Source organism: Anomaloglossus baeobatrachus, chromosome 12 (genome assembly GCF_048569485.1).
Source record: "Anomaloglossus baeobatrachus isolate aAnoBae1 chromosome 12, aAnoBae1.hap1, whole genome shotgun sequence".
Taxonomy (NCBI): domain Eukaryota; kingdom Metazoa; phylum Chordata; class Amphibia; order Anura; family Aromobatidae; genus Anomaloglossus; species Anomaloglossus baeobatrachus.
The window spans coordinates 55,862,469-55,885,113 of record NC_134364.1 but is presented as its reverse complement, the minus strand read 5'-3'; the positions used below and the strand labels follow the sequence as shown (position 1 = coordinate 55,885,113).

The window sequence follows — 22,645 nt, the reverse complement described above, 5'->3', positions numbered from 1 at the left end:
GAGGATGGCCGGAAGAGCGACACCAGGACAGGAAAATTTTCCAAGTCCTGTGATAGATCTTGGCAGAGGAAGACTTACGGGCCCGAGTCATAGTGGAGGTGACCTCAGGGGGGATACCAGAAGCCGTCAAGATCCACGACTCAAGAGGCACGCCGTCAATCTGAGAGCCGCAGAATTCTGGCGGAAAAACGGACCTTGTGAGAGAAGGTCTGGACGGTCCGGAAGATGCCACGGCACCTCTACGGACAGATGAAGCAGGTCTGGGTACCAAGCTCGCCTGGGCCAGTCCGGAGCAATGAGAATGACTCGACGGCCCTCCAGTCTGATCTTGCGCAGAACTCTGGGCAAGAGAGCCAGAGGGGGAAACACGTAGGACAGACGAAACTGGGACCAGTCTTGAACCAGAGTGTCCGCGGCGAATGCCTGAGGATCGCGGGAGCGAGCCACGTAAACCGGAACCTTGTTGTTGTGACGGGATGCCATTAGGTCCACGTCCGGAGTGCCCCACTTGCGACAGATTGACTGAAACACTGCCGGGTGCAGGGACCACTCGCCACCGTCCACGGATTGATGGCTGAGATAATCTGCCTCCCAGTTGTCCACGCCTGGGATGTGGACTGCGGATATGGTGGACTTTGAGTCCTCCGCCCATTGAAGGATGCGTTGTACCTCCAACATTGCCAGGCGGCTGCGTGTCCCGCCTTGGTGATTGATGTAGGCAACCGCTGTCGCGTTGTCTGACTGGACTCGGATGTGCTTGCCCGCTAATAAGTGGTGAAAAGCTAGGAGAGCCAGAAACACGGCTCTGGTTTCCAGCACATTGATCGAGAGGGCTGACTCGGATGGAGTCCAGGTGCCCTGCGCTCGGTGGTGGAGACATACCGCTCCCCAGCCGGATAGACTGGCATCCGTGGTGAGAATCACCCAGGACGGGACCAGGTAGGAGCGCCCCTGAGACAGAGAGAGGGGCCGAAGCCACCACTGAAGAGATCTCCTGGTCTGTGGCGACAGAGCCACTAACCTGTGCAAGGAGGAAGGCCGCTTGTCCCAACAGCGGAGAATGTCCAGCTGCTGAGGACGCAGATGGAACTGAGCAAAGGGAACAGCCTCCATTGACGCCACCATCTGACCCAGCACCCGCATCAGGTGCCTGATGGAATAATGGCTGGGCCTCAGCAGAGAGCGCACCGCCAGTTGGAGGGACTGTTTAATTAAGGGCAACTTCACAAGAGCCGGCAGAGTCTCGAACTGCATCCCTAAGTACGTGAGCCTCTGGGTCGGAGTCAGAGTGGACTTGGGTAGATTGACAAGCCACCCGAATTGGGCTAGAGTGGCGAGAGTGAGCGAGACACTCCGCTGACAGTCTGCGCTGGATGAAGGATGAAGCCTTGACAAGAAGGTCGTCCAGGTAAGGAATCACTGCCAACCCCTGGAGGTGCAGAACCGCAACCACTGCTGCCATGACCTTGGTGAATACCCGAGGGGCCGTGGCTAACCCGAAGAGGAGAGCCACGAATTGGAAATGTTCCTCTCCGATTGCAAAACGCCGCCAACGCTGGTGAGAAACTGCAATGGGCACATGCAGATAGGCATCTCTGATGTCGATGGATGCCAGGAAATCCCCTTGGGTCATTGAGGCAATGACTGACCGCAGAGACTCCATGCGAAAATGCCGCACCTGAACATGCTTGTTGAGAAGCTTGAGATCCAGGATGGGCCGGTAGGACCCGTCCTTTTTGGGGACTAGGAAGAGATTTGAGTAGAAACCTCTGAACCGTTTCCGGGCGGGAATCGGTACAATTACTCCATTGGCCTGCAAGGATGCCACGGCCTGAGAGAAGGCGGCGGCCTTGGAGCAGGGGGGAGTTGACAGAAAAAATCTGTTTGGCGGGCTGGAAGAGAATTCTATCCTGTAGCCGTGGGAGATGATATCCCGCACCCACTGATCGGAGACGTGTTGAAACCACGCGTCGCCAAAGTGGGAGAGCCTGCCACCGACTAAGGACGTTGCTGGCGCTGACAGATAGTCAAGAGGAGGCTGCCTTAGTGGCAGCTGCTCCTGCGGTCTTCTGTGGACGCGCTTTTGTGCGCCAGTTGGATTTTTGGTCCTTAGCTGAGTTAGCGGACGAGGCCGAGGGCTTAGAGGACGACCAGTTAGAGGAACGAAAGGAACGAAACCTCGACTGATTCCTACCCTGGACAGGTTTCCTGGCTTTGGTTTGTGGCATGGAAGTACTCTTCCCGCCAGTAGCTTCCTTAATAATTTCATCCAGCTGTTCACCGAACAGCCGGGACCCAGCAAAGGGGAGTCCAGCAAGGTACTTCTTTGAAGAAGCATCTGCCTTCATCTCTCTAAGCCACAAGATCCTGCGGATAGCGAGGGAATTAGCCGAAGCCACCGCAGTGCGGTGAGAAGCCTCCAGCATGGCAGACATGGCATAGGATGAGAAAGCTGAAGCCTGAGCAGTTAAGGTAACCATCTCAGGGCATAGATTCCTTAGTGAGGGAATGCATCTCCTCCAGAGAAGCAGAGATGGCTTTGAGAGCCCACACTGCTGCAAAAGTCGGGGAGAACGAGGCCCCTGCCGCCTCATATACAGATTTGGCCAGAAGGTCAACCTGGCGGTCAGTGGAATCCTTAAGTGAGGTGCCATCAGCCACTGATACAATGGTCCGGGCTGAGAGTCTAGACACCGGAGGGTCTACCTTTGGTGAATGAGCCCACTCCTTGACCACCTCAGGTGGAAAGGGAAAACGGTCATCAGAACCACGCTTTGGGAAGAGTTTGTCAGGACAGCCCTGGGCTTGGTCACAGCGGCCTGAAAACTGGAGTGGTTAAAGAACACACTCTTTGTCCTCTTAGGCGAGGTAAACTGGTGCTTTTCTGCCAGAGAGGGTTGCTCCTCATACTGGCGGATTGAGATCCAGTACAGAATTAATGGACGCAATCAAATCACTAACATCTGAGTCACTTTCGGACAGACCAATGGGGCACATGGAGGTAGTCTCCGAGCCCCCAGTAAAGGCATCCTCCTCGTCATGCGAGTCAGCTTCTGAGACCGAGCCGCGGGACGAGGAAGGAGAGGGAGCCCTGCGTCTCTTTTTAGAAGGACGGGGTCTGGGACCAGAGGATGAATCCTCTGTGAGCTCCGGTCCTGAGAGAGACCTAGCAGGAGAGGCACCCTGTGAAGGGGGCAGATGCATGCTCAGCAAAGTCCTGGACAGATGTCCCATGGAGTCAGCAAAAGACTGGGAGATAGACCTGGTTAAGGATGCTACCCAAGCCGGGGGGTCAGCCACAGGAGCCGGAGCAGCCTGAGAGACCCCTGGGGGTGCGATTCCAGGCTGAGGCATCGTCAGGTTAGAGCAGGCATCACAATGTGGATAGGTGCTCGGTTCCGGCAGAAGGAGCTTACATGCAGTGCATACCGAAAACAGCTTTGGAGCCTTGCTCCTCGTGTGTGACATGCTGCTGGAGTGAGGGCTCTGCCAGAATGACCCCCAGAGTATATACAGAGGTCCACAACCAGAGGTTGTGGCTTTCCAGACCGCTGGAGCGGTGTTGTGTGCCCTCCAGATCCCGAAGCCCGGACCCCCAAGCACCTCAGCAGGGATGCTGCAGACCAGTGCTGATCGCAGGGAAAACGCTGAGAAAATGGCCGCCAGAGCGAAGAGAGGGGGCGGGACTTACTCTGAGAGCGGGATCTGGAGGGCCATAGAGACTTATAGGGGAGGAGACATGTACTCAATGAGGAGTGTCTCTCCCCTATGCAGAACGGCCGCTGGGCGGAGCCGCACTGTCCCTCTGCATGAATGACATGCGAGGGCAGTGAAACCGAAACTAGGCCTCCGGCGAAGCCGGGGCCTAAATTTGAGCGGTGCAGCCGGCGCGCAGACACCATCGGCGCGGTTCTCTGGCGACAGCCAGAGAACCAGCCGGAAATGTCACAAAATACACTCAGCACACTCTCCCCCAACAATAAAGTGCAGGGACCCCCAATATATAAACGTCTCAGGTACTTAGCTTACTGAGACGCAGGGTTCCAAGTCCCTGGGGATGAGTGCTCCAGTCCAGCAGGATCCTGAGGGGCTGCGGATGGAGACCGGTCTCCTGCCAAGCATGGAGAACCGTGCTGGCTCCCACTTCAAGCCAGAGCCCAGGAGGGATGGTGAAGGAGCACGGCATGTAAGGCTCCAGCCTTGGGATCAACCTTAACAGCACCGCCGACACAGTGGGGTGAGAAGGGACATGCCGGGGGTCCAGCTTGGACCCGCTTTTCTTCAAACTCTTTCCAAAAATCAAAAATCAGATGAGAATGCATGTGTGGATGTGTGCCTCCTGAACACAAAGCGATAAACTGGCTAGATCTGGTTCTCCAGGGGGTGTATAAGCTCAGAGGGAGGAGCTACACTTTTAAGTGTAGTACTTTGTGTGTCCTCCGGAGGCAGAAGCTAAACACCCATGGTCTGGGTCTCCCATAGGAACGATAAAGAAAACAAAAACGTGAAATGATATACATTATATATAACAGACATATGCGATCTGGGCAAAATCTCGTGCCAACAGCCAAGGGTCAGGGCCTAGGTCTCTCCTGCATTATAGCAGTGATGAGGTTTCTGCCGCAGCAAGATGCCACCAAGAAGGCCAAGACTTACTCCTTTTTTATAGGCTTTCAATGCATTTAGGGACATAGTTACAAGCCTTGTTTTAAGATGTCTGGATTAATATAGACTCAAAAAAGTGAACATTAAACTAAAGTTGACCACACCCGGAGGGCTCCTCTGGCAGTCAAATGTGTACGGAGGCCTCCCAACGTTCTCCGACGTTGAAGGACCTAAGGATCTTAAGTGTTCAATTTTGGGAGTCTATTCATCCTCATAGACTGGTCGCTGCCAGTGGAGTCTGGCAGAGGTTTTCACTTCGGCAGCGTGAGCATCAATGTGTATGGAAGAGAAGGAGAGATAGCCGTCATCATCCATCTGACAGCCATCTATTGTGTATGGAGTCCCGTACATGGCAACCTTTACTACTATATATTTTTTTGTTCAAGATTAGAAAAAGGATTTTGCAGGTCAGCCTCATTCAAGTAAATGGGACATGGCCTCTTAAATATATTCCCTATGGGGCTGCTGAACGCTGCGCTTAAACTTTTAGAGCAGCCCCATAAAGAATGGAGTCCGAAACGGGAGTCCAACCTACCACTCCATTTGGTAATGGGGAGAAAATACCCCTTCAGGGATAAAAACTTGCTGTTCTGGCTATTAATAAGGGTCCCTGCAATTAGCCCCCCACCAGTGAGTTATGGATAACTTGTTTTCATAGTACAATCCCTTCAGGGTCCATATTCGAGGCCACATAGAAGCATTTGACCTCAAGGCTTACAGTACACCTTCATGGTGAACGGTGTAGTAGGGAGGAAGGTTGGACTCTCCGGACCACACTTTGTACCTTAAGCATCTGTACTTTTTCTTCCAGCTCGCGGATGGTAGATGATGGCTTCAGCTTTTTGGTCTGTTCAAGTTCTGCTTCTGTTTTATCCAACCATAGTGTGATCCTATCCAGGTCCTGATCGAGTTGTTGCCACCTCTCGACGCCATGCTTGTCTAGGAGATCACTGCCGGAGGACCGTGCCTGTATAATCTCCCAACGCTCAATGACTCCTAAATAGAAAACGACACATAACACACGTGTAAGCCTTTTTGGATCACAGTGCCCTGCCGCAGATCCAGGGAGGACATTGAGGGTTCTGGTGACACATTGTGCATCTTATAATTGTTAAGAAGTCACAACAACTTCTAGCAAACTTCATTAAAATTCAGTGTTTGCAAATCTGTCTCCTTGGATTACTCCAGTGTAAACTTCACGTCTAAGACTTAAGCTTTACCGGAGATAATGTGCAAGCGTCTACATATCCTAAGATTTCATGAGAAAGATTTGACTCAAAGGAACACCAGACCTAGAAATAAATTAATTTCTGTGGACGTTTGTAAAATTTCGGCACAGAATATATGGGCTAGGTTAGTTTTTTGCTCTAAAAGGGGGGCTTTAATAATTTTGTTCTACTGCATTGAGAGGAGAAAAGCTTCTGCTGGAGCCAGTTATCGTACGGCCAGACTGAGAAGGTGAGGTCAGCCATGTGAGACGGTACATGGCTGACATCTTGGATCACAGAGAAGCTTTTTAAGTATAATGGGCTATAAACAATGCAAATGTGAGCAGCCAATGACTTGCACTTTATGGTCCACAGATAGTGGCTGGATAATCCCCCTGTTGCTAATTTATACATCAATCATAATGAAAATAAAGGGTTACAATCTCAGCTATTCATGGTCGACATGGGAAGAACTCCTTTAGGAGCCGACCACAGGAGAACCGACTATGGAAACTGCCATAAGCGGCTGAATTACACCGCTCCTACACAAAAGAAAAGTATTCTACAAACAGTCAAGCGTGGCTGAGTTACGTCATTTATGTAAGCCCAAACAGGCTTCTGGAGATACACATTGGGTAGGGTTGGTGGAAATATGGTGGCCTCAAAGTGTAGAGATACTGTGAGGGCCATCATATTGTCTATAGTGGTCTGCGTAGGCCATGATACTATGTGTGGTGGGAGCTGACAGGAGGGGTCATCATACTTTGTGCGGGGACTTGTGAGGGAATTGTGAGGGAGACTATGGGAGAATCGGTGTGTTGGATGCATTTTTTGGGTGCATCATACTTTGTGTCGTGAAAGCTTATAACACTAAATGGCCTCAATAGGGACAAATAATGTGTTTGTGTCACAATATACATCCCTCTCCAAATCTTTAAAAGTTGTGACATATGACCTTCTTTGACTGCACCCATGTGCCATGAACTCGCCTACTCCAATTCTTTTTGTACTTTTTTCTGGGAGGGAGGTTCAATTTAGTTCTTCTGATATGGCACCCCATAATTTCTGTGTATGCCCCTGTTTACAATGTGTGAGAGGAGTATGAAATACCTGAATGTGTTTCCGGACTCTCCATTCCCCTAAGTCCATGGTCCTCCGGTTGGTCACCGGTGGAGTTCTCAGGGTCGATCTCTTTAGCTGGACTTGAAATGGTTTCATGAGTGGTCTACAAAAAGAAGCACGTCTCAGCATCAGACTATTTCCATAGAAGAAGTTCAATATTACCAATATCTATGAAATGTAGGGCTCACATCTAACATCGCGTCGGTTCCAGATGCGCCAATAACAAGGCCCTTCAACTTTTTATCTTCTTTGAACTCCATTTTTACGGCTCCCAAATGTTTTTCTGGAGAATGCCAAGATGGAGTCTCCAAGTCAGACTTCCCTGTAAAAACCACAAACAGCTTAGAAGAAATAGAGCAAAATATATATATATTTTGGATGTGGTGCCTTGGTGCAAGTTATATGTGATGTCTTATAGGCACCAAATGCAACTTACCAGCTGTAGAGATCAAAGGACATGAAAAAAGTGCCAAAAATCAATGTTACATGACAGTCAGGCGAGGCTGATGCAAATAGGTTAGCTCATAGTATTGATAATGGACAAGTATGGGGTTTGGCTTAGCAAGAAATAGTAATATTGTGAAATGCCCATGCAAACTGCAAAAAAATAGATATAGCACGATAAAGCCAAGTAGTATCATTTTATATAGGAAAAAGTTTATAATGCAGAACATCTCAATCATCAAGACGATATACACAGATGGTCGTCCATTGTGTATGTTCATTAGGTCAGTGGGAAAACAAAAAAGAACCTCCTCTTAGTAAGGTATAGCCAGAAGAGAAAAAAAAAAGTCAATTACTTAAAGGGGTTATTCCCATCTTCATAGGATGGGTACTGTCAGATAGTGCTTGTATATACAAGCCATTTTGCAATTACCTGTTTATTAAAACTTGAAACCATTCTTGAGATATTAACAGTTTTCTATTGTTTACAGCTTGTTGCCTAGGAAACCGACCACCACTGTTGTCTAGCTTGGGATTAGGATGCAACAGAACACTTGGATCCTGTCCAAGCTCAATAGGAAAGAGCTTTTAAGCACTGCACATGTTCTACCGTTTAGCATGTTCTACTGTTTGGCATTGCAGTGGTCGGTCACCTAGGCAACAAAGTGTAAACAAAACAAAAAAGTCTTAATATCTCAAGAACGACGGAAAATTTGAATAAGCAATAAATTGTAAAATTGCTCGTCTTTACATGGACTATCCAGCAATATATATCTACGAAGATGGTAATAACCCTTTAGTTTCCATATATCCCAAGCACATGAGCAGACATCCCAACTAGCGAATCAGAACTCCTTTTGGTCTTCACAGAAATGTGCCTCCACAATGAGATGTCCATGGTTTTGGGAAATATGGCGCTCACACAAAAGCAAAAAAGAGGAAACGCCGCAAATGAGGGAACATGAGGTGGGGAAAATAAGCGTGCATCACAGCAATGGTGCCGGTATGAGACACATGCATTGGGCAGGGGCCTACCAGAAGATGCTTGGACAGTTTTTGTTGTCATTATGACATAGGCTTCAGGGCTTTCAGCAATTTCTACATCTGAAAGAAAATAATGTCATTTGTTTCCTCCTACGATATTTCAGCACAAACTGGAGAAAAAAAAAGAAGTGGAAGAAATTTAGATTTGCAATCGACAACGCAATCGAGCTGGAGGTTACCTGATAAGGGGCTGTAGTAGGCCCCGTCCTCCTCATTCTCATGCATGGAAGATCCTCCAACATCTACGGTTGGATCCCATTCCAAGGGGATGGAGTCAACGCTGACGGGAGTTTCTCGACCAGATCTTTCATGGGGAAGAGTTGGGGGCATTAAATGGCAGAGCGACTGGTGGGATGGGTCAACATCTGGTAATGTGGAGTGCCAGGAGGAGTTCTGGATCTCTCGGGAATCTTCCCCATCTGTATCGTTCTCAGACAGTTCTCTCTCTTCTTCTATGTTCTTTAAAAAGGATGAGAACATAGTATTACTATGCTGCAATGCAAATTTTTATCAACAGGTGCATGTTAAAGGGGTTGTCCGGCCTTAGGATACAAGTCTACAGTTAATATGTGACTGCAGACTTGTGAATCCTCACATCACACACACTACGCGTTGAGGATTGACCAGTCCTGGCAGTGAGAAATCATGTGACCAAGTATGCAATTTGCATACTTCCAGTCACATTCTGACTAGACTGCGCTGGAGACAGTCTAGTTGGCATGTGATCGCATGTATGCAAATCATGCCCTCATCTCTCGGCACCGGAGAATCCTCAGAGTGCACGGTGTATGTGATGTAAGGATTCACAAGTCTGTAGTCACACAGAGTGACTACAGACTTTACATTTTAGACCATTTTAGGCCTTACCAAATTTCTTGACGTCAGTCTTTCATGGAACCTATACACCCGTCCAAAAACTTCTTGGCAATATCTATGGATCTCTTCCAGTTCATCCTCAATGACCACAGCGTCCATCGCTTCACTTTTCTGGATCAACTGCTCCCCAAAAACAATCAGCTGATCAATTTTATTGGTGTTTAATGTTATTTCTTGTTTGAAACCCTAAAAGGTGAAGACAGATTTAATAATGAATATAATGGCACAGATTGGGGGACAAACTGGGTTCACACAAGCCACATCCAACCACTGCCAAGCCGCGTCCAAGCACGGCCAAGCTGCATCCAGCCATATCTAGCCACGGCCAAGCCGCGTCCAACCAAGGCCAAGCTGTATCCAGCCATATCTAGCCACGGCCAAGCTGCGTCCAACCAAGGCCAAGCTGTATCCAGCCATATCTAGCCACGGCCAAGCCGCGTCCAACCAAGGCCAAGCTGCATCCAGCCATATCTAGCCACGGCCAAGCCGCGTCCCAACTACGGCCAAGCCGCGTCCCAACTACGGCCAAGCCGCGTCCCAACTACGGCCAAGCCGCGTCCAACCACATTTGCAGTTGTGTGCAAGTGACAGCCTAACTGACATGTGCAGAACCTGCCTCCCATTACAAGCACTGTTCTCATCTGAAAAATTGAAGCAGTGTTTTTTTTTTTCCCCAAAAGGAAAATCATTTGTGCACTAGTTCATGGGCCAACATAGGTCACTGAGCTACAAACAACCCAAAATAGAGAGCACAGTTTGGGATTTAACACATACTATTAGCTGTTGCATTTTCTCCTCGATGTCACTCTCCGAGAAGTGCTCCACGTTCGTAAGCTGCAAGTCCATCTCTGTGAGCCATACGAGGATAGAGTCTCTCGTTCCCTCAAAGTCTTCTCTTTGGCTGGTAAAGTGCTGGATTAAAAAAAAAAAAAAAAAAAGAGCAAATTCTTTAGAAAAATGATAAAGAATACATATTGGTAATTGCCCAAGAAGAAATTACAGCTACATATGCAATCAGTGAATACATCTTGATATGATGATGCAGCATTATGCTCCTTTTACGAGTGGATGTGCCAGGGGGTGACTGTTAAAATAGAGTGGCAGAGGGACAAAGGCTCCTAGGCTGTCCGTTACGCTAGGGTACCCTGGGCTATCCCTAATCTCAGGGTTACTCCTGATGGTGGAGATGCCTGACTCCCGCTGCTGGCTATGCTCCTGACCAGTACTACTCTGATACCCTCCTTCCGCCACAGAAGGAGTGTGATGGAAAACAGATCTAGACAGACAAGGGAAAACCAATCCTCGGACACACTGTAGACATACAGGAATAGACAAAGAGACTCAGGACAAAAGCAAGAGCAGTAAGGTAACAACACAAAGGCAACAAGGGTTAAGTCCCCAACCACACTCCGCAACAAGTAGAATAACCACCAGATAGTCTGGATGACAACACCTCACCAGACCAGCTAAGATAAACTATAGTAGCTGGCATAGGAGGAAGGATCTAGCCAGCATACATAGGAGGAGAGCAGATGTGATTGGCTTCCCCACGACATGTGATCAAAAGAGACTAACAAGGAGGCTAGCAGAGATTAACTCTTGCTAGCCTGCATATCAACTACCACTCTGCAGGTCGATGCCAGAGTCAGCCTACTTTTACCACAGATACCAGAGATGTTATCATTCGGTGTTTCAGAATCTGTTGTCTGAAGAAAACCTGCCCCACCATGACAGTCAGCAAAGTTTGCAATAATCTCTGTGTGACAGGACGGATGCCCACCATAAAAGAAAAAAAAACAAAAAAAAAAAAACCATATCTCCAGTCTAACCCAACTAAAAGTAACAATACAATCGTATAGCCTCCTTCTTACCTTGAGCCTCCTCAGAATGGACGTCACTCTCTTCTGAAGCTGATCCCACCTCTGATTGCCTTCATGTACCATCTGCTTCAGTCGGCTGGCTGCGTCTGTGCGGTTTTCTCGGGCCAGCCTCCTGTACTGCTTGTTGATTAGCTCAAGATGGGTAAGACGCTCATGGATCTGCCTCTGAAATGCCTAAAATACAGATGGGAAAAAAAAAAATAAAAATTCATTTTTAGGAACAGTGTTAAGACATTTCATGTTCCATGCAGTGTTAGAGATCGCAGCAGGGAGGAATATGTACACATTTCCACAGCATGGAGCGTGGACAGTATCCACGAGGACAAAGAAAACAAAAAACAGTCTATCGAGGGGGAAAAAAAAGCACATGGAGAGAAAATGACAATAGAAGCTGTGCTGATACATTAGCTACTGAAAACACATCCAGCCTATATTATTGGGAGAGACGCTCCCATAAGAGAAGAACCTGAAGCTTGGATCAGGCAGCAAACTGCATATTCCAGTGGCAGAAAAATAATAAAGGTATCCTCCTTTACTAGTTCACCTGGGAACCGCACATACATAATACCCCGTGTATAATAGGCCGAGAACCAAGGAGGAAACTAGAGGCGATAGACAACCAAATGTGACAAAATGGACATATGTAGTAGTAAAAAAACAAACAAAAAACACAAACCTCAAATTTCTTCTGTTCCTCTTTGGCTTTTGTGTATAACACATCAGAAGAGTCTGGAGAAGCGGCCATTGCTTCCGCTTCTTTAAGCCATTCATCAAATCGGTTGTAGTCCTCTAAGAATTTCTGCCACAGTCGACAAGTTTCCTCAATCCTGCCAAGAAGTCACAAGAACAATGATACACATCGGTTCTTATGTAGTAAATATTATAGGAGCGCATTACATGCAGATAAACTGTGCCAGCATCTATGGTCGGCATCACAAACTTTATTACAATTTGGAAGGAGCAGTGATTAGAGCAGAAAGCGAGCAGCGCTGCGCGAGGGCAGCTGCGAGAGAGGAGCTGCGAGAGAGGAGCAGCGCCAGGGGAGCAGCGCCAGGGGAGCAGCGAGAGGAGCAGCGGGAGGGGAGCAGCGAGAGGAGCAGCGGGAGGGGAGCAGCGAGAGGAGCAGCGGGAGGGGAGCTGCGAGAGGAGCAGCGGGAGGGGAGCTGCGCGAGGGGAGCTGCAAGAGAGGAGCAGCGCCAGGGGAGCAGCGGGAGGGGAGCTGCGAGAGGAGCAGCGGGAGGGGAGCAGCGGGAGGGGAGCAGCGGGAGGGGAGCAGCGGGAGGGGAGCTGCGAGAGGAGCAGCGGGGGGGAGCTGCGAGAGGAGCAGCGGGAGGGGGAGCTGCGAGAGGAGCAGCGGGAGGGGAGCTGCGAGAGGAGCAGCGGGAGGGGAGCTGCGAGAGGAGCAGCGGGAGGGGAGCTGCGAGAGGAGCAGCGGGAGGGGAGCAGCGGGAGGGGAGCTACGAGAGGAGCAGCGGGAGGGGAGCTGCGAGAGGGGCAGCGGGGGGGAGCTGCGAGAGGAGCAGCGGGAGGGGAGCTGCGAGAGGAGCAGCGGGAGGGGAGCAGCGGGAGGGGAGCTACGAGAGGAGCAGCGGGAGGGGAGCTGCGAGAGGAGCAGCGGGGGGGAGCTGCGAGAGGAGCAGCGGGAGGGGGAGCTGCGAGAGGAGCAGCGGGAGGGGAGCTGCGAGAGGAGCAGCGGGAGGGGAGCTGCGAGAGGAGCAGCGGGAGGGGAGCTGCGAGAGGAGCAGCGGGAGGGGAGCTGCGAGAGGAGCAGCGGGAGGGGAGCTGCGAGAGGAGCAGCGGGAGGGGAGCTGCGAGAGGAGCAGCGGGAGGGGAGCTGCGAGAGGAGCAGCGGGAGGGGAGCTGCGAGAGGAGCAGCGGGAGGGGAGCTGCGAGAGGAGCAGCGGGAGGGGAGCAGCGGGAGGGGAGCTGCGAGAGGAGCAGCGGGAGGGGAGCTGCGCGAGGGGAGCTGCAAGAGAGGAGCAGCGCCAGGGGAGCAGCGGGAGGGGAGCTGCGAGAGGAGCAGCGGGAGGGGAGCAGCGGGAGGGGAGCTACGAGAGGAGCAGCGGGAGGGGAGCTGCGAGAGGAGCAGCGGGGGGGAGCTGCGAGAGGAGCAGCGGGAGGGGGAGCTGCGAGAGGAGCAGCGGGAGGGGAGCTGCGAGAGGAGCAGCGGGAGGGGAGCTGCGAGAGGAGCAGCGGGAGGGGAGCTGCGAGAGGAGCAGCGGGAGGGGAGCAGCGGGAGGGGAGCTACGAGAGGAGCAGCGGGAGGGGAGCTGCGAGAGGAGCAGCGGGGGGGAGCTGCGAGAGGAGCAGCGGGAGGGGGAGCTGCGAGAGGAGCAGCGGGAGGGGAGCTGCGAGAGGAGCAGCGGGAGGGGAGCTGCGAGAGGAGCAGCGGGAGGGGAGCTGCGAGAGGAGCAGCGGGAGGGGAGCTGCGAGAGGAGCAGCGGGAGGGGAGCTGCGAGAGGAGCAGCGGGAGGGGAGCTGCGAGAGGAGCAGCGGGAGGGGAGCTGCGAGAGGAGCAGCGGGAGGGGAGCTGCGAGAGGAGCAGCGGGAGGGGAGCTGCGAGAGGAGCAGCGGGAGGGGAGCTGCGAGAGGAGCAGCGAGAAGAACAAGAATAGGGAATCAGGCAACTGGATTTCAACATGTCCAATCCTTTTGTTCTCAGGCAAGATAAGCCCCAGCTACAAATGTGTAGTAGCAGCTTATTCCCCTTTCTTGGATCCCTCTTGGCGATGGGACTGAGGAGGAGTAGCGGTCACATAATCGAGCATTCAGCTGACAGCTACCCAAGGTGTTTGCCCATCTCACATCTAGAAGTAGCTCATATTTCCAAACATTAGACAAAGTTCTTACCGCATTCTCCTCTCCATTGACATAGAACAGATATTTCTCCATCGTTTATCGAGGCTCCGCGTGGTCTGCTGTATGGAGTCACACTCCGTCTCATTGGCGCAGGCGTCTGTGTCGTGCAGCAGGCGCTCGCAGATATTTAATACAGAAGCCACGCCGGGGCTGTGCACCTCAATGTCCTTCTGCAAGTCCTGAGAGTAGAATATGAGGCTCATCAACAGCAGCACTACATGGCATCACACAGAAGGCGGCATTATACAGGGCACATACGGGACAGAAACAGCCACAAACAATGGCAGGAACGTCATAACTCATGGTCTTATATGAAGGGATATGACAATCATAGAAAACTGAAGTGAACAAGAATTACAGTGGATGGAGGAGCACGGATCATCATAAATAGCGCTCCAAGACGGTGGGCCTGAGTGCAGGACCCCTGCTATGATGCTTAAGAACAGGGGTTTTTTGTATACTTAATTTCATGTATTTTGGGCTAAAAAATTTTTTTTTTAAAATTGGGTTTCATTAAAAAACATTGCATCACTTGCCTCTGTATTGCTGGTTGCAAAAATGAGTTATCTGAGAAACCATCAGCGAGTTTGTTTATCAGTTTCTAACCTATATCTGTTCTTTATGAGCACATGAGAGTTCATCTCTACTTTGATGTGGTCATAAATCAGATGACAAGCACTCCGTAAAGACAGATAAAAGTTATAAACTCTGCCACAGACTGAGCTCACTGATGGATTCTTCGGTAACTCATTCTTCTGCCAGCTAAAGGGTGCAACATTTATAATGAATTTCAGGTGCAAAAATAAGTATATATTTTTGGACTAAAATGAGCAAGAATTATAAAGTGCCCCTGAAGGTGACTATATTCAGGGTGTATGGACGGCCGACGTGTCGCCTTCTCCAATGAGAAGAATTATAAAGTGCCCCTAAAGGTGACTATATTCAGGGTGTATGGACGGCCGACGTGTCGCCTTCTCCAATGAGCAAGAATTATAAAGTGCCCCTGAAGGTGACTATATTCAGGGTGTATGGACGGCCGACGTGTCGCCTTCTCCAATGAGCAAGAATTATAAAAGTGCCCCTGAAGGTGACTATATTTAGGGTGTATGGACGGCCGACGTGTCGCATTCTCCAATGAGCAAGAATTATAAAGTGCCCCTGAAGGTGACTATATTTAGGGTGTATGGACGGCCGACGTGTCGCCTTCTCCAATCAGCAAGAATTATAAAGTGCCCCTGAAGGGGACTATATTCAGGGTATATGGACGGCCGACGTGTCGCCTTCTCCAATGAGCAAGAATTATAAAGTGCCCCTGAAGGTGACTATATTCAGGGTGTATGGACGGCCGACGTGTCGCCTTCTCCAATGAGCAGAATGTTCCTTGAGAATGTTTTAGGTAGATGTATGATATGCAGTTGGCAGCGCGGTGTCGGCTCCAGGAATGTGACTTGCCCTTTGTTCCTCGAGCTTCTTGTTTATCTCCTGCTCGTCGCAGATGCTGTAGATGACGGGCTTGGAGAGCTCAGACTCTATGCGAGCCAGCCACGTGCGCAGGTTGCTCATGTTCTTGTACAGTTGCTGGATGGTCACCAGCGTCTCCTTCAGCTTCTTTACACTGCGGAAAACAAACAACAAAGTCAAATCAAAAACTATTCCCCAATTTCTATCCCCTCGCTGCGGAGCAGTGTCCCCCTGCACCGCTGATCTCAGGAGCCTCAGGGTTACTCCTGCCGGACAGGGACCCCGGAGCAGAAAGTCTCCACTGGCGGAATCTGACCATTCATTGTATGTATATACGTTACATGGATCTAAACAATGGATGAATACATACATAGAAGAAAGGTTTCCAGGGTGTGAGCAAGTATAGAGTATATAAGGGCAGGTATAGATATATAGGGGCAGGTACAGAGTATATAGGGGCAGGTATAGAGTATATAGGGGCAGGCATATAGGGGCAGGCATATAGTATATAGGGGCAGGTATAGATATATATTGTTAGGTATACAGTATATATGGGCAGGTATAAAGTATATAGGGGCACATATAGAGTATATAGGGGATAGTATAAAGTTTATTGGAACAGGTAAGAGTTTTTAGTGGCAAGTATAGAGTATTAAGGGGCAAATATACAGAATAAAGGGACAGGTATAGCGTATATTGAGGCATGTACAGAATATATCAGGGTAGGTATAGAATATATAGGGGCAGGTATACAGTATATAGGGGCAGATAGAGTGTATATAGAGACAAAAATATAGGGGTATGTATAGAGTATATTAGGGCAGGTATACAGTATATAGGCGCAGCCATAGCTATATGATAGAGGCGGGTCACAGAATGGCACCAGGCCCATAGACCAGACTGGAAACCTACGGGAAACAGAATTGGACATAGAGAAGACAATGGGGAACACCTGTAATATTACTTTTCCTCTTAAATGCCCCAGCGCTTTACAGTAATATCACTGTCTAATCCGGGCAGCAGAACTCTACACAAGTCCCATTAAAAGAAGGCAACCATAATAAGTTTACATCCTCCTGAAACAGCGCCATCCTGTAGCGATGGCCGCCTCTGGTACTGCAGTTCAGCCCCATTCACACGAAATAAAAAAAAACTGCAATACCTTATTCAGCCTACTGAGACGAGTGGCGCTGCACACATCCAGATATGCCCCATATTATAGTGTACGAGCATTATCTATCTATATACAAGAACGTTGTCTCCTGATGGACTTTACCTCGGGGGGCGCAGTCCCAAGAATACGGAGAATACATGTCTCAGGGTCACCGCCCCACTCAGCTATTAAATAATCTGACACTGTAGATCAGGGGTGGGGAACCTCCGGCCCGCGGGCCGTATGCGGCCCGCGATGACCTTTTCTGTGGCCCCCGGGGCACTGGAGCAGATTCCCGGTGGCTGTGGTGCTCGGGCAGCCGCTCATCTTGTCTATTGCCGGGAGACAGCACTGGGGGTGGGACTTCCTCCCTCTTGCTCCTACATGCTCCCTGTGAGATTGCATCTAGACTCAGAGTGATGGGGGAGGGGCCTGCACGGGATATAGAAGGCTGTATAGTGCCGTGCGTTCTACCTCTCACACTCCCATTCTGTGCTCGGCTGTTCATGGCTAGCAGGTCTTTTCTTGGAGAGAAAAGACGAGAATGAAGCCAGCCCTTGAGCTGAGCTGCTGCATCCATCACTTGTGCTGCACCTGATCTTACAGGGCAACTAAGCAGCAGGTACTTATATCTGCGCTAAGTGTGTTTATATCTAATATATTCCACCATATATCAAATGTATTTGTGACTTAAGTGTCCAGCGTCTGTTATGTATACAACATGTGCGTGTGCTGTGTATGTGCTGTGTATACAGCGTGTGTGCGCTGTGTATACAGCGTGTGTGCGCTGTGTATGTGCTGTGTATACAGCGTGTGTGCGCTGTGTATGTGCTGTGTATACAGCGTGTGTGCGCTGTGTATGTGCTGTGTATACAGCGTGTGTGCGCTGTGTATGTGCTGTGTATACAGCGTGTGTGCGCTGTGTATACAGCGTGTGCGCTGTGTATGTGCTGTGTATACAGCGTGTGTGCGCTGTGTATGTGCTGTGTATACAGCGTGTGTGCGCTGTGTATGTGCTGTGTATACAGCGTGTGTGCGCGGTGTATGTGCTGTGTATACAGCGTGTGTGCGCTGTGTATGTGCTGTGTATACAGCGTGTGTGCTGTGTATGCGCTGTGTATACGGCGTGTGTGCTGTGTATGCGCTGTGTATACGGCGTGTGTGCTGTGTATGCGCTGTGTATACGGCGTGTGTGCTGTGTGTGGCATGTGTGAGCTGTGTGTGTGCTGTGTATACGGCGTGTGTGAGCTGTGTGTGTGCTGTGTATACGGCATGTGTGTGTGTGCTGTGTTTGGCACTTAATAAAGTTTCATATTGTAAGGTTTATTGGTATATCTAATTCCTGGTGTGCACATGTTTACATGCAGAACTTTTTGGCTTGTTGAGTGCTGTGTATGGCTTATGTGTGTGCTGTATACGGCATGTGAGTGCTGTGTGCAGTATACAGTATCTCCTGTGCATGTGTACTATATATGGCCAGTGTGTGTCATGGGTAGTGTACAATATGACAACTGTGTCAAGGCTGTGTGCGGTATACGGGCAGTGTGTCAGAGCGGTGTGTGTATGTACAGTGTCTCCTGTGTAATATATATGATTTACCAATCTGCGCTCCAAACAAAGACAAACCTGGAAAACCAGTTGTGAGACGCAAACATCACAGTGCACCAAAGAGAATCAGCTCTGGCCGCCACAGTAGGACTATAGGGGTGAGTTAATTAATTGTTTGACCAATTATAGCCGGGTCATTTTCAAGTTGATGATTTTGTGCGGCCCCCGAAGGTTGGTAGAATTTTCCAAATGGCCCCCGGCAGTAAAAAGGTTCCCCACCCCTGCTGTAGATGATAACGTGAAGGTTATATATTAACCTCGCACTATGGCGGCAGATATCGTTATTAACCCATTACATCCCTGACTAGCGGGAAGGACATGCACACAGACATGTGGAGGTGTACAGGGCCTACAATGCAGCAATTAGAAATGATAAGTAATAGGCCTGCTATACTGAAACAAAGGGACCCTGCGTCCTGCTGCAGACCCCCACACCCGTGTGCCGGAGACCTGTATACAGGGTAATGGTAAACACATGGAGATGCCTTACCATAAAAGCAGAAAGGGATTATATCCTGGGAATGCACACAGCTATGCTGGATCCTGCCTGCATCTTCAGCGCCCACTCCCCAGGGGCGATCCGTGCAGACCCCACATCACACATGATGATGGAAGTGGCAGGCATGACAGGCGTCAGCACCTGCATCTCCTGCGACCGCCATTCATTCATTCATGGGTCTGCACACAAATCACTGACGGTAACCCATCCCCCCACTAGAGAGGGCTGATCAGAGTCTGTGCTGACGAAAGGGGGGGGGGGACATCACATCAGGAAACAGCGCTGCACTTACTGTCACAATCCGTTACCAAGTATCCCCAGGAGCATCCGCAGCAGCAGCGTCACCCCCAGAAAGGAGGAGACCCCTCCCCGTACCATGGCCTATATATTCCCTCTCTCCGGCACACGGCGCCTGCTCACAGACACTGCCATCATTTAAGGCGTAGGATACACCATGGGAATAAATATATACAATAATAAAAAAAATATATTACATTGGAAATATTTGATCTCCATATTATTTTTAAAATCGGGGGCCGTACAGTCATCAGCAAGAATTGCGAAATGACTGCGACCACCATATGGATGGGGAATGGGAATGGCTATAAGGACGCCTGCAACTTCATTTCCCACTGGGTGACTATTGCCAGAATGAGCTTTTCTTAGGCTTTGTGCACACAATGCGTTTTTGATGCTTTTTTTTTTTTGAGAAATCTGCATGCTTATTCTGCAGCCAGCAAAGTCTATGAGATTTCTGAGGTGCTGTGTGTACAATGCTTTTTTTTTTTTTTTCTTTGCAGATATTGGTGCAGTTAAAAAAAAAAAAAAAATGACAGCAGGTCAATTGTTGCGGCCTATTTTGCCTATCCAGCCAAAGACTTCATAAAAAACACAGGGGAAAAAAAAAGAAAAAAAAAAAAAAAGACACGCTCAAAAAATGCTTGTGTGACGCCCCTGGACTATCAGGTCATTACAGGGTACTGCACTCTCTCTCTCTTTAGTGCGGTATTCAAATCCCTCATGGTTCTGGGTCCCCATCTTACAGTGCTGCCCCCAACAGCAAATCAAATCGTAGATCCACCAGTGGGCGGCTTAAGTGGAATAGGATCGCCCACCTAGGGGTCAGGAAGGGGAGGGGAGGTGAGGAGTGTAGAGTAGTAAGCAAGAGGAGTAGTAAGGTGAAGGAGGCAGGGAGCGGTGGCTCCCAAGAGTAGCTGTCTAGGTGGCAGGCGGTGGTCTGGACCTAGAGGAGTTGGACCCCCGGTCGCAGGGGATTGAGGCAAGGTGCCTGGACCTGTTAAAGAGAATGGTCAGCAGCCTGATCCCATCACCGGTCAGGGACAGACAGACGGCACGGCAGGGTACACGGACCCTAGTCGGAGAGAAGTTTCAGGCAACCCGGCAATTAACCTGCGGAGAACGGAGCCTTCATGGACTGTTCCCACCATCTCCAGAATCGGGGCACTAGCGTAACGAGGGGGATAGGGCCTTCCATATAAGAAGCCCACTAAAATCCCAAGCGTGAGCACTGAGAGCAGGCTCCCACACTTACCCATAGTGGGGAGCGGGGCCCGGCAACCGGGCCACTACGGTGAATTTAAACTTTGTGCCAGGAGGCAGATCACAGATAATCAGGCAGCACTGCAGGGGACGGGACCCGGACAAGCTCCCCTTGAGAAGCAGCGGCACCTAGAGACTTGGTTTACCCGGTTGTCAGCGTCTGCTTACTGGCTGAGTGAGTACATGAGTGATCTCCCCGTCACAGCACCCCGTATCGTCATCCAGAGTCCCGGGGCATACCCCTACCCGTGGAGGGTAACGACACTTTGCTGCCCCATTCCATCACCCTGGCTACTCCCAACGGCAGCGGCGGTACTCCCAGTTATCGCACACCACGGGTGGCATCACAAACTATAACTCCCCTGTAAATATCCCCCTTTACTTTAGAGTGTGACCCCTAAGCCGGAGACCCTCGAGCCACAAACTGACACCATCCCGAATCCAAGCGGTTCAATCCGCTGCTGGGGCGGCACACATGCGCTTTTCGGTGCATTTTTCTGCCAGAAAGTGCAGATTTCATGCAGATAATTTCTGCAGCGTGTTTACATAGCCTAAGATGTTTACCCTTGGGCCTTATTCAGATGCTAGAGATACGCCTTATTGCAGATTGGGAAGACTCCTGATCGGTCTCTATGGGGATCATAAATGCAGTCTTGGAAAATGATGGCCTTACACACACACTGGTAAAGTCTCTCAGCACAAATTACAGTAACTGTACAAACCAAGCACAGGCGCAGCCTTGACGAGGGGTCAAACCGTTCACTTCAGCTTCCCACCTCCTTGTTATCCACCACCTCTTCCTTGATTGACAGCTCTGACTTTACGAGATTCAGATGAGGATGGAGATAGGTGGGAAGGCGCACTGAACAGTGCTTGGTTTGACCAGTCCTTTTGTGCCGACAGACTCCCTTTAAAAATGTGTACTCTATGCCTTGTTGAATTAGGCTTTGGAGTATTTCATTCATTTGTTCACCTGATAATCTTCCATGCTATGGGTTCTACATATTAGATTATCCCTGGCGCCAGGTCCTGGTGGACGGCAGTAAACGTCTGCTGAGTGTTTTCTCAAGAAATGCCACTTGGCTCTGATCCTAATGAAGCTTTGCGGTCTTTTAATCTCCTCTTGGGAAAATCTACGGCCAGAGGGTTTCTTCATCACTGCATGCAGTGCTTAAGAGGGCATTGTCAGATACTGCTTGAGAATACAAGCAATTTTGCATTTTACTTCTTAATATTTCTTGAGATTTTTTGCTTACACCTTGTTGCCTTGGAGACCGACCACCAATGCTAAACTGCAAAACATGTGCAGTATTTACAAGCTCTTGAATGGAGCTTGTAAGCGCTGTTTAGAAGCTGGGGCACACAGTTACCTCCTTATCACAGCCAGTTTCTGTGTAGCGCTTAAAAGCTAGATAACAGCGGTGGTCAGTCACCTAGGCAAAAGCTAAACTCACATGTCCTGTCAGAGGCTGTAGAATTTTATTGTGTAACCCTCAATGAAATCCACCACGTGAATGTAGCCTTAAAGAGTTCTTTGGCGCGGACACGTTTACGTCTTAGCCTCCCAAAGACCTGCAGGTACCGTGCACTTGTCCAGGCAGGTCGGCAGATGCAGAAATTGTACAAGCCGCTTGCCCCCCCAATGTAGAACATGTGCCGGAGAATTGTGGCTATAAATGGCACTGCGCGAACGTCACCCTCTGAAATGCAAAAAAATGGAACGCGCATCCCAAGGGCCCCATTGTCACAGAAATCAAAAGTTGCATCCATTGCGCATATACTTTAAAGTCTCAACCTAAATGCCGCTTTACACGCTACAACATCGCTAAAGCGATCTCGTTGAGGTCACGGATTTTGTGACGCACATCCGGCCGCTTTAGCGATGTCGTTGTGTGTGACACCTATTTTGAATCGTTGCAAAAACGTTCAAAAATCGCTAATCGGTAACATCACCCCCTATTCCCAATTATCGTTGCTGCTGCAGGTACGATGTTGTTCCTGCGGGAGCACACATTGCTACATGTGACACCGCAGGAACGAGGAACATCACCTTACCTGCGGCCACCGGCAATGAGGAAGGAAGGAGGTGGGCAGGATGTTCGTCCCGCTCATCTCCGCCCCTCCGCTTAGATTGGGCGGCCACTTAGTGACGCCGCTGTGATGCGGAAAAAACAGCCCCCTTAGAAAGGAGGCGGTACGCCGGTCACAGCAATGTCGCTAGGCAGGTAAGTAGTGTGACAAGTCCGCGCGATGTTGTGCGCCACGG

The 22,645-nt window shown here is 49.9% G+C and overlaps 1 protein-coding gene across 2 annotated transcripts in view; it reads right to left on the bottom strand.

The window, feature by feature from the left end:
- The window catches only part of SYNE2 (spectrin repeat containing nuclear envelope protein 2), a 518,190-nt gene that overhangs the window by 11,020 nt on the left and 484,525 nt on the right, over nucleotides 1–22,645 (bottom strand). For both annotated transcript variants that reach the window (XM_075330437.1, XM_075330436.1), the window contains exons 99-109: nucleotides 15,551–15,713; nucleotides 14,090–14,277; nucleotides 11,916–12,066; nucleotides 11,231–11,413; nucleotides 10,134–10,271; nucleotides 9,351–9,545; nucleotides 8,663–8,942; nucleotides 8,475–8,543; nucleotides 7,184–7,317; nucleotides 6,984–7,098; nucleotides 5,450–5,661 (exon numbers count right to left, since the gene is read on the bottom strand). In XM_075330437.1, the coding sequence (XP_075186552.1) occupies nucleotides 5,450–5,661; nucleotides 6,984–7,098; nucleotides 7,184–7,317; nucleotides 8,475–8,543; nucleotides 8,663–8,942; nucleotides 9,351–9,545; nucleotides 10,134–10,271; nucleotides 11,231–11,413; nucleotides 11,916–12,066; nucleotides 14,090–14,277; nucleotides 15,551–15,713 (1,828 nt within the window). The remainder of the gene's footprint in view (nucleotides 1–5,449; nucleotides 5,662–6,983; nucleotides 7,099–7,183; nucleotides 7,318–8,474; nucleotides 8,544–8,662; nucleotides 8,943–9,350; nucleotides 9,546–10,133; nucleotides 10,272–11,230; nucleotides 11,414–11,915; nucleotides 12,067–14,089; nucleotides 14,278–15,550; nucleotides 15,714–22,645) is intronic.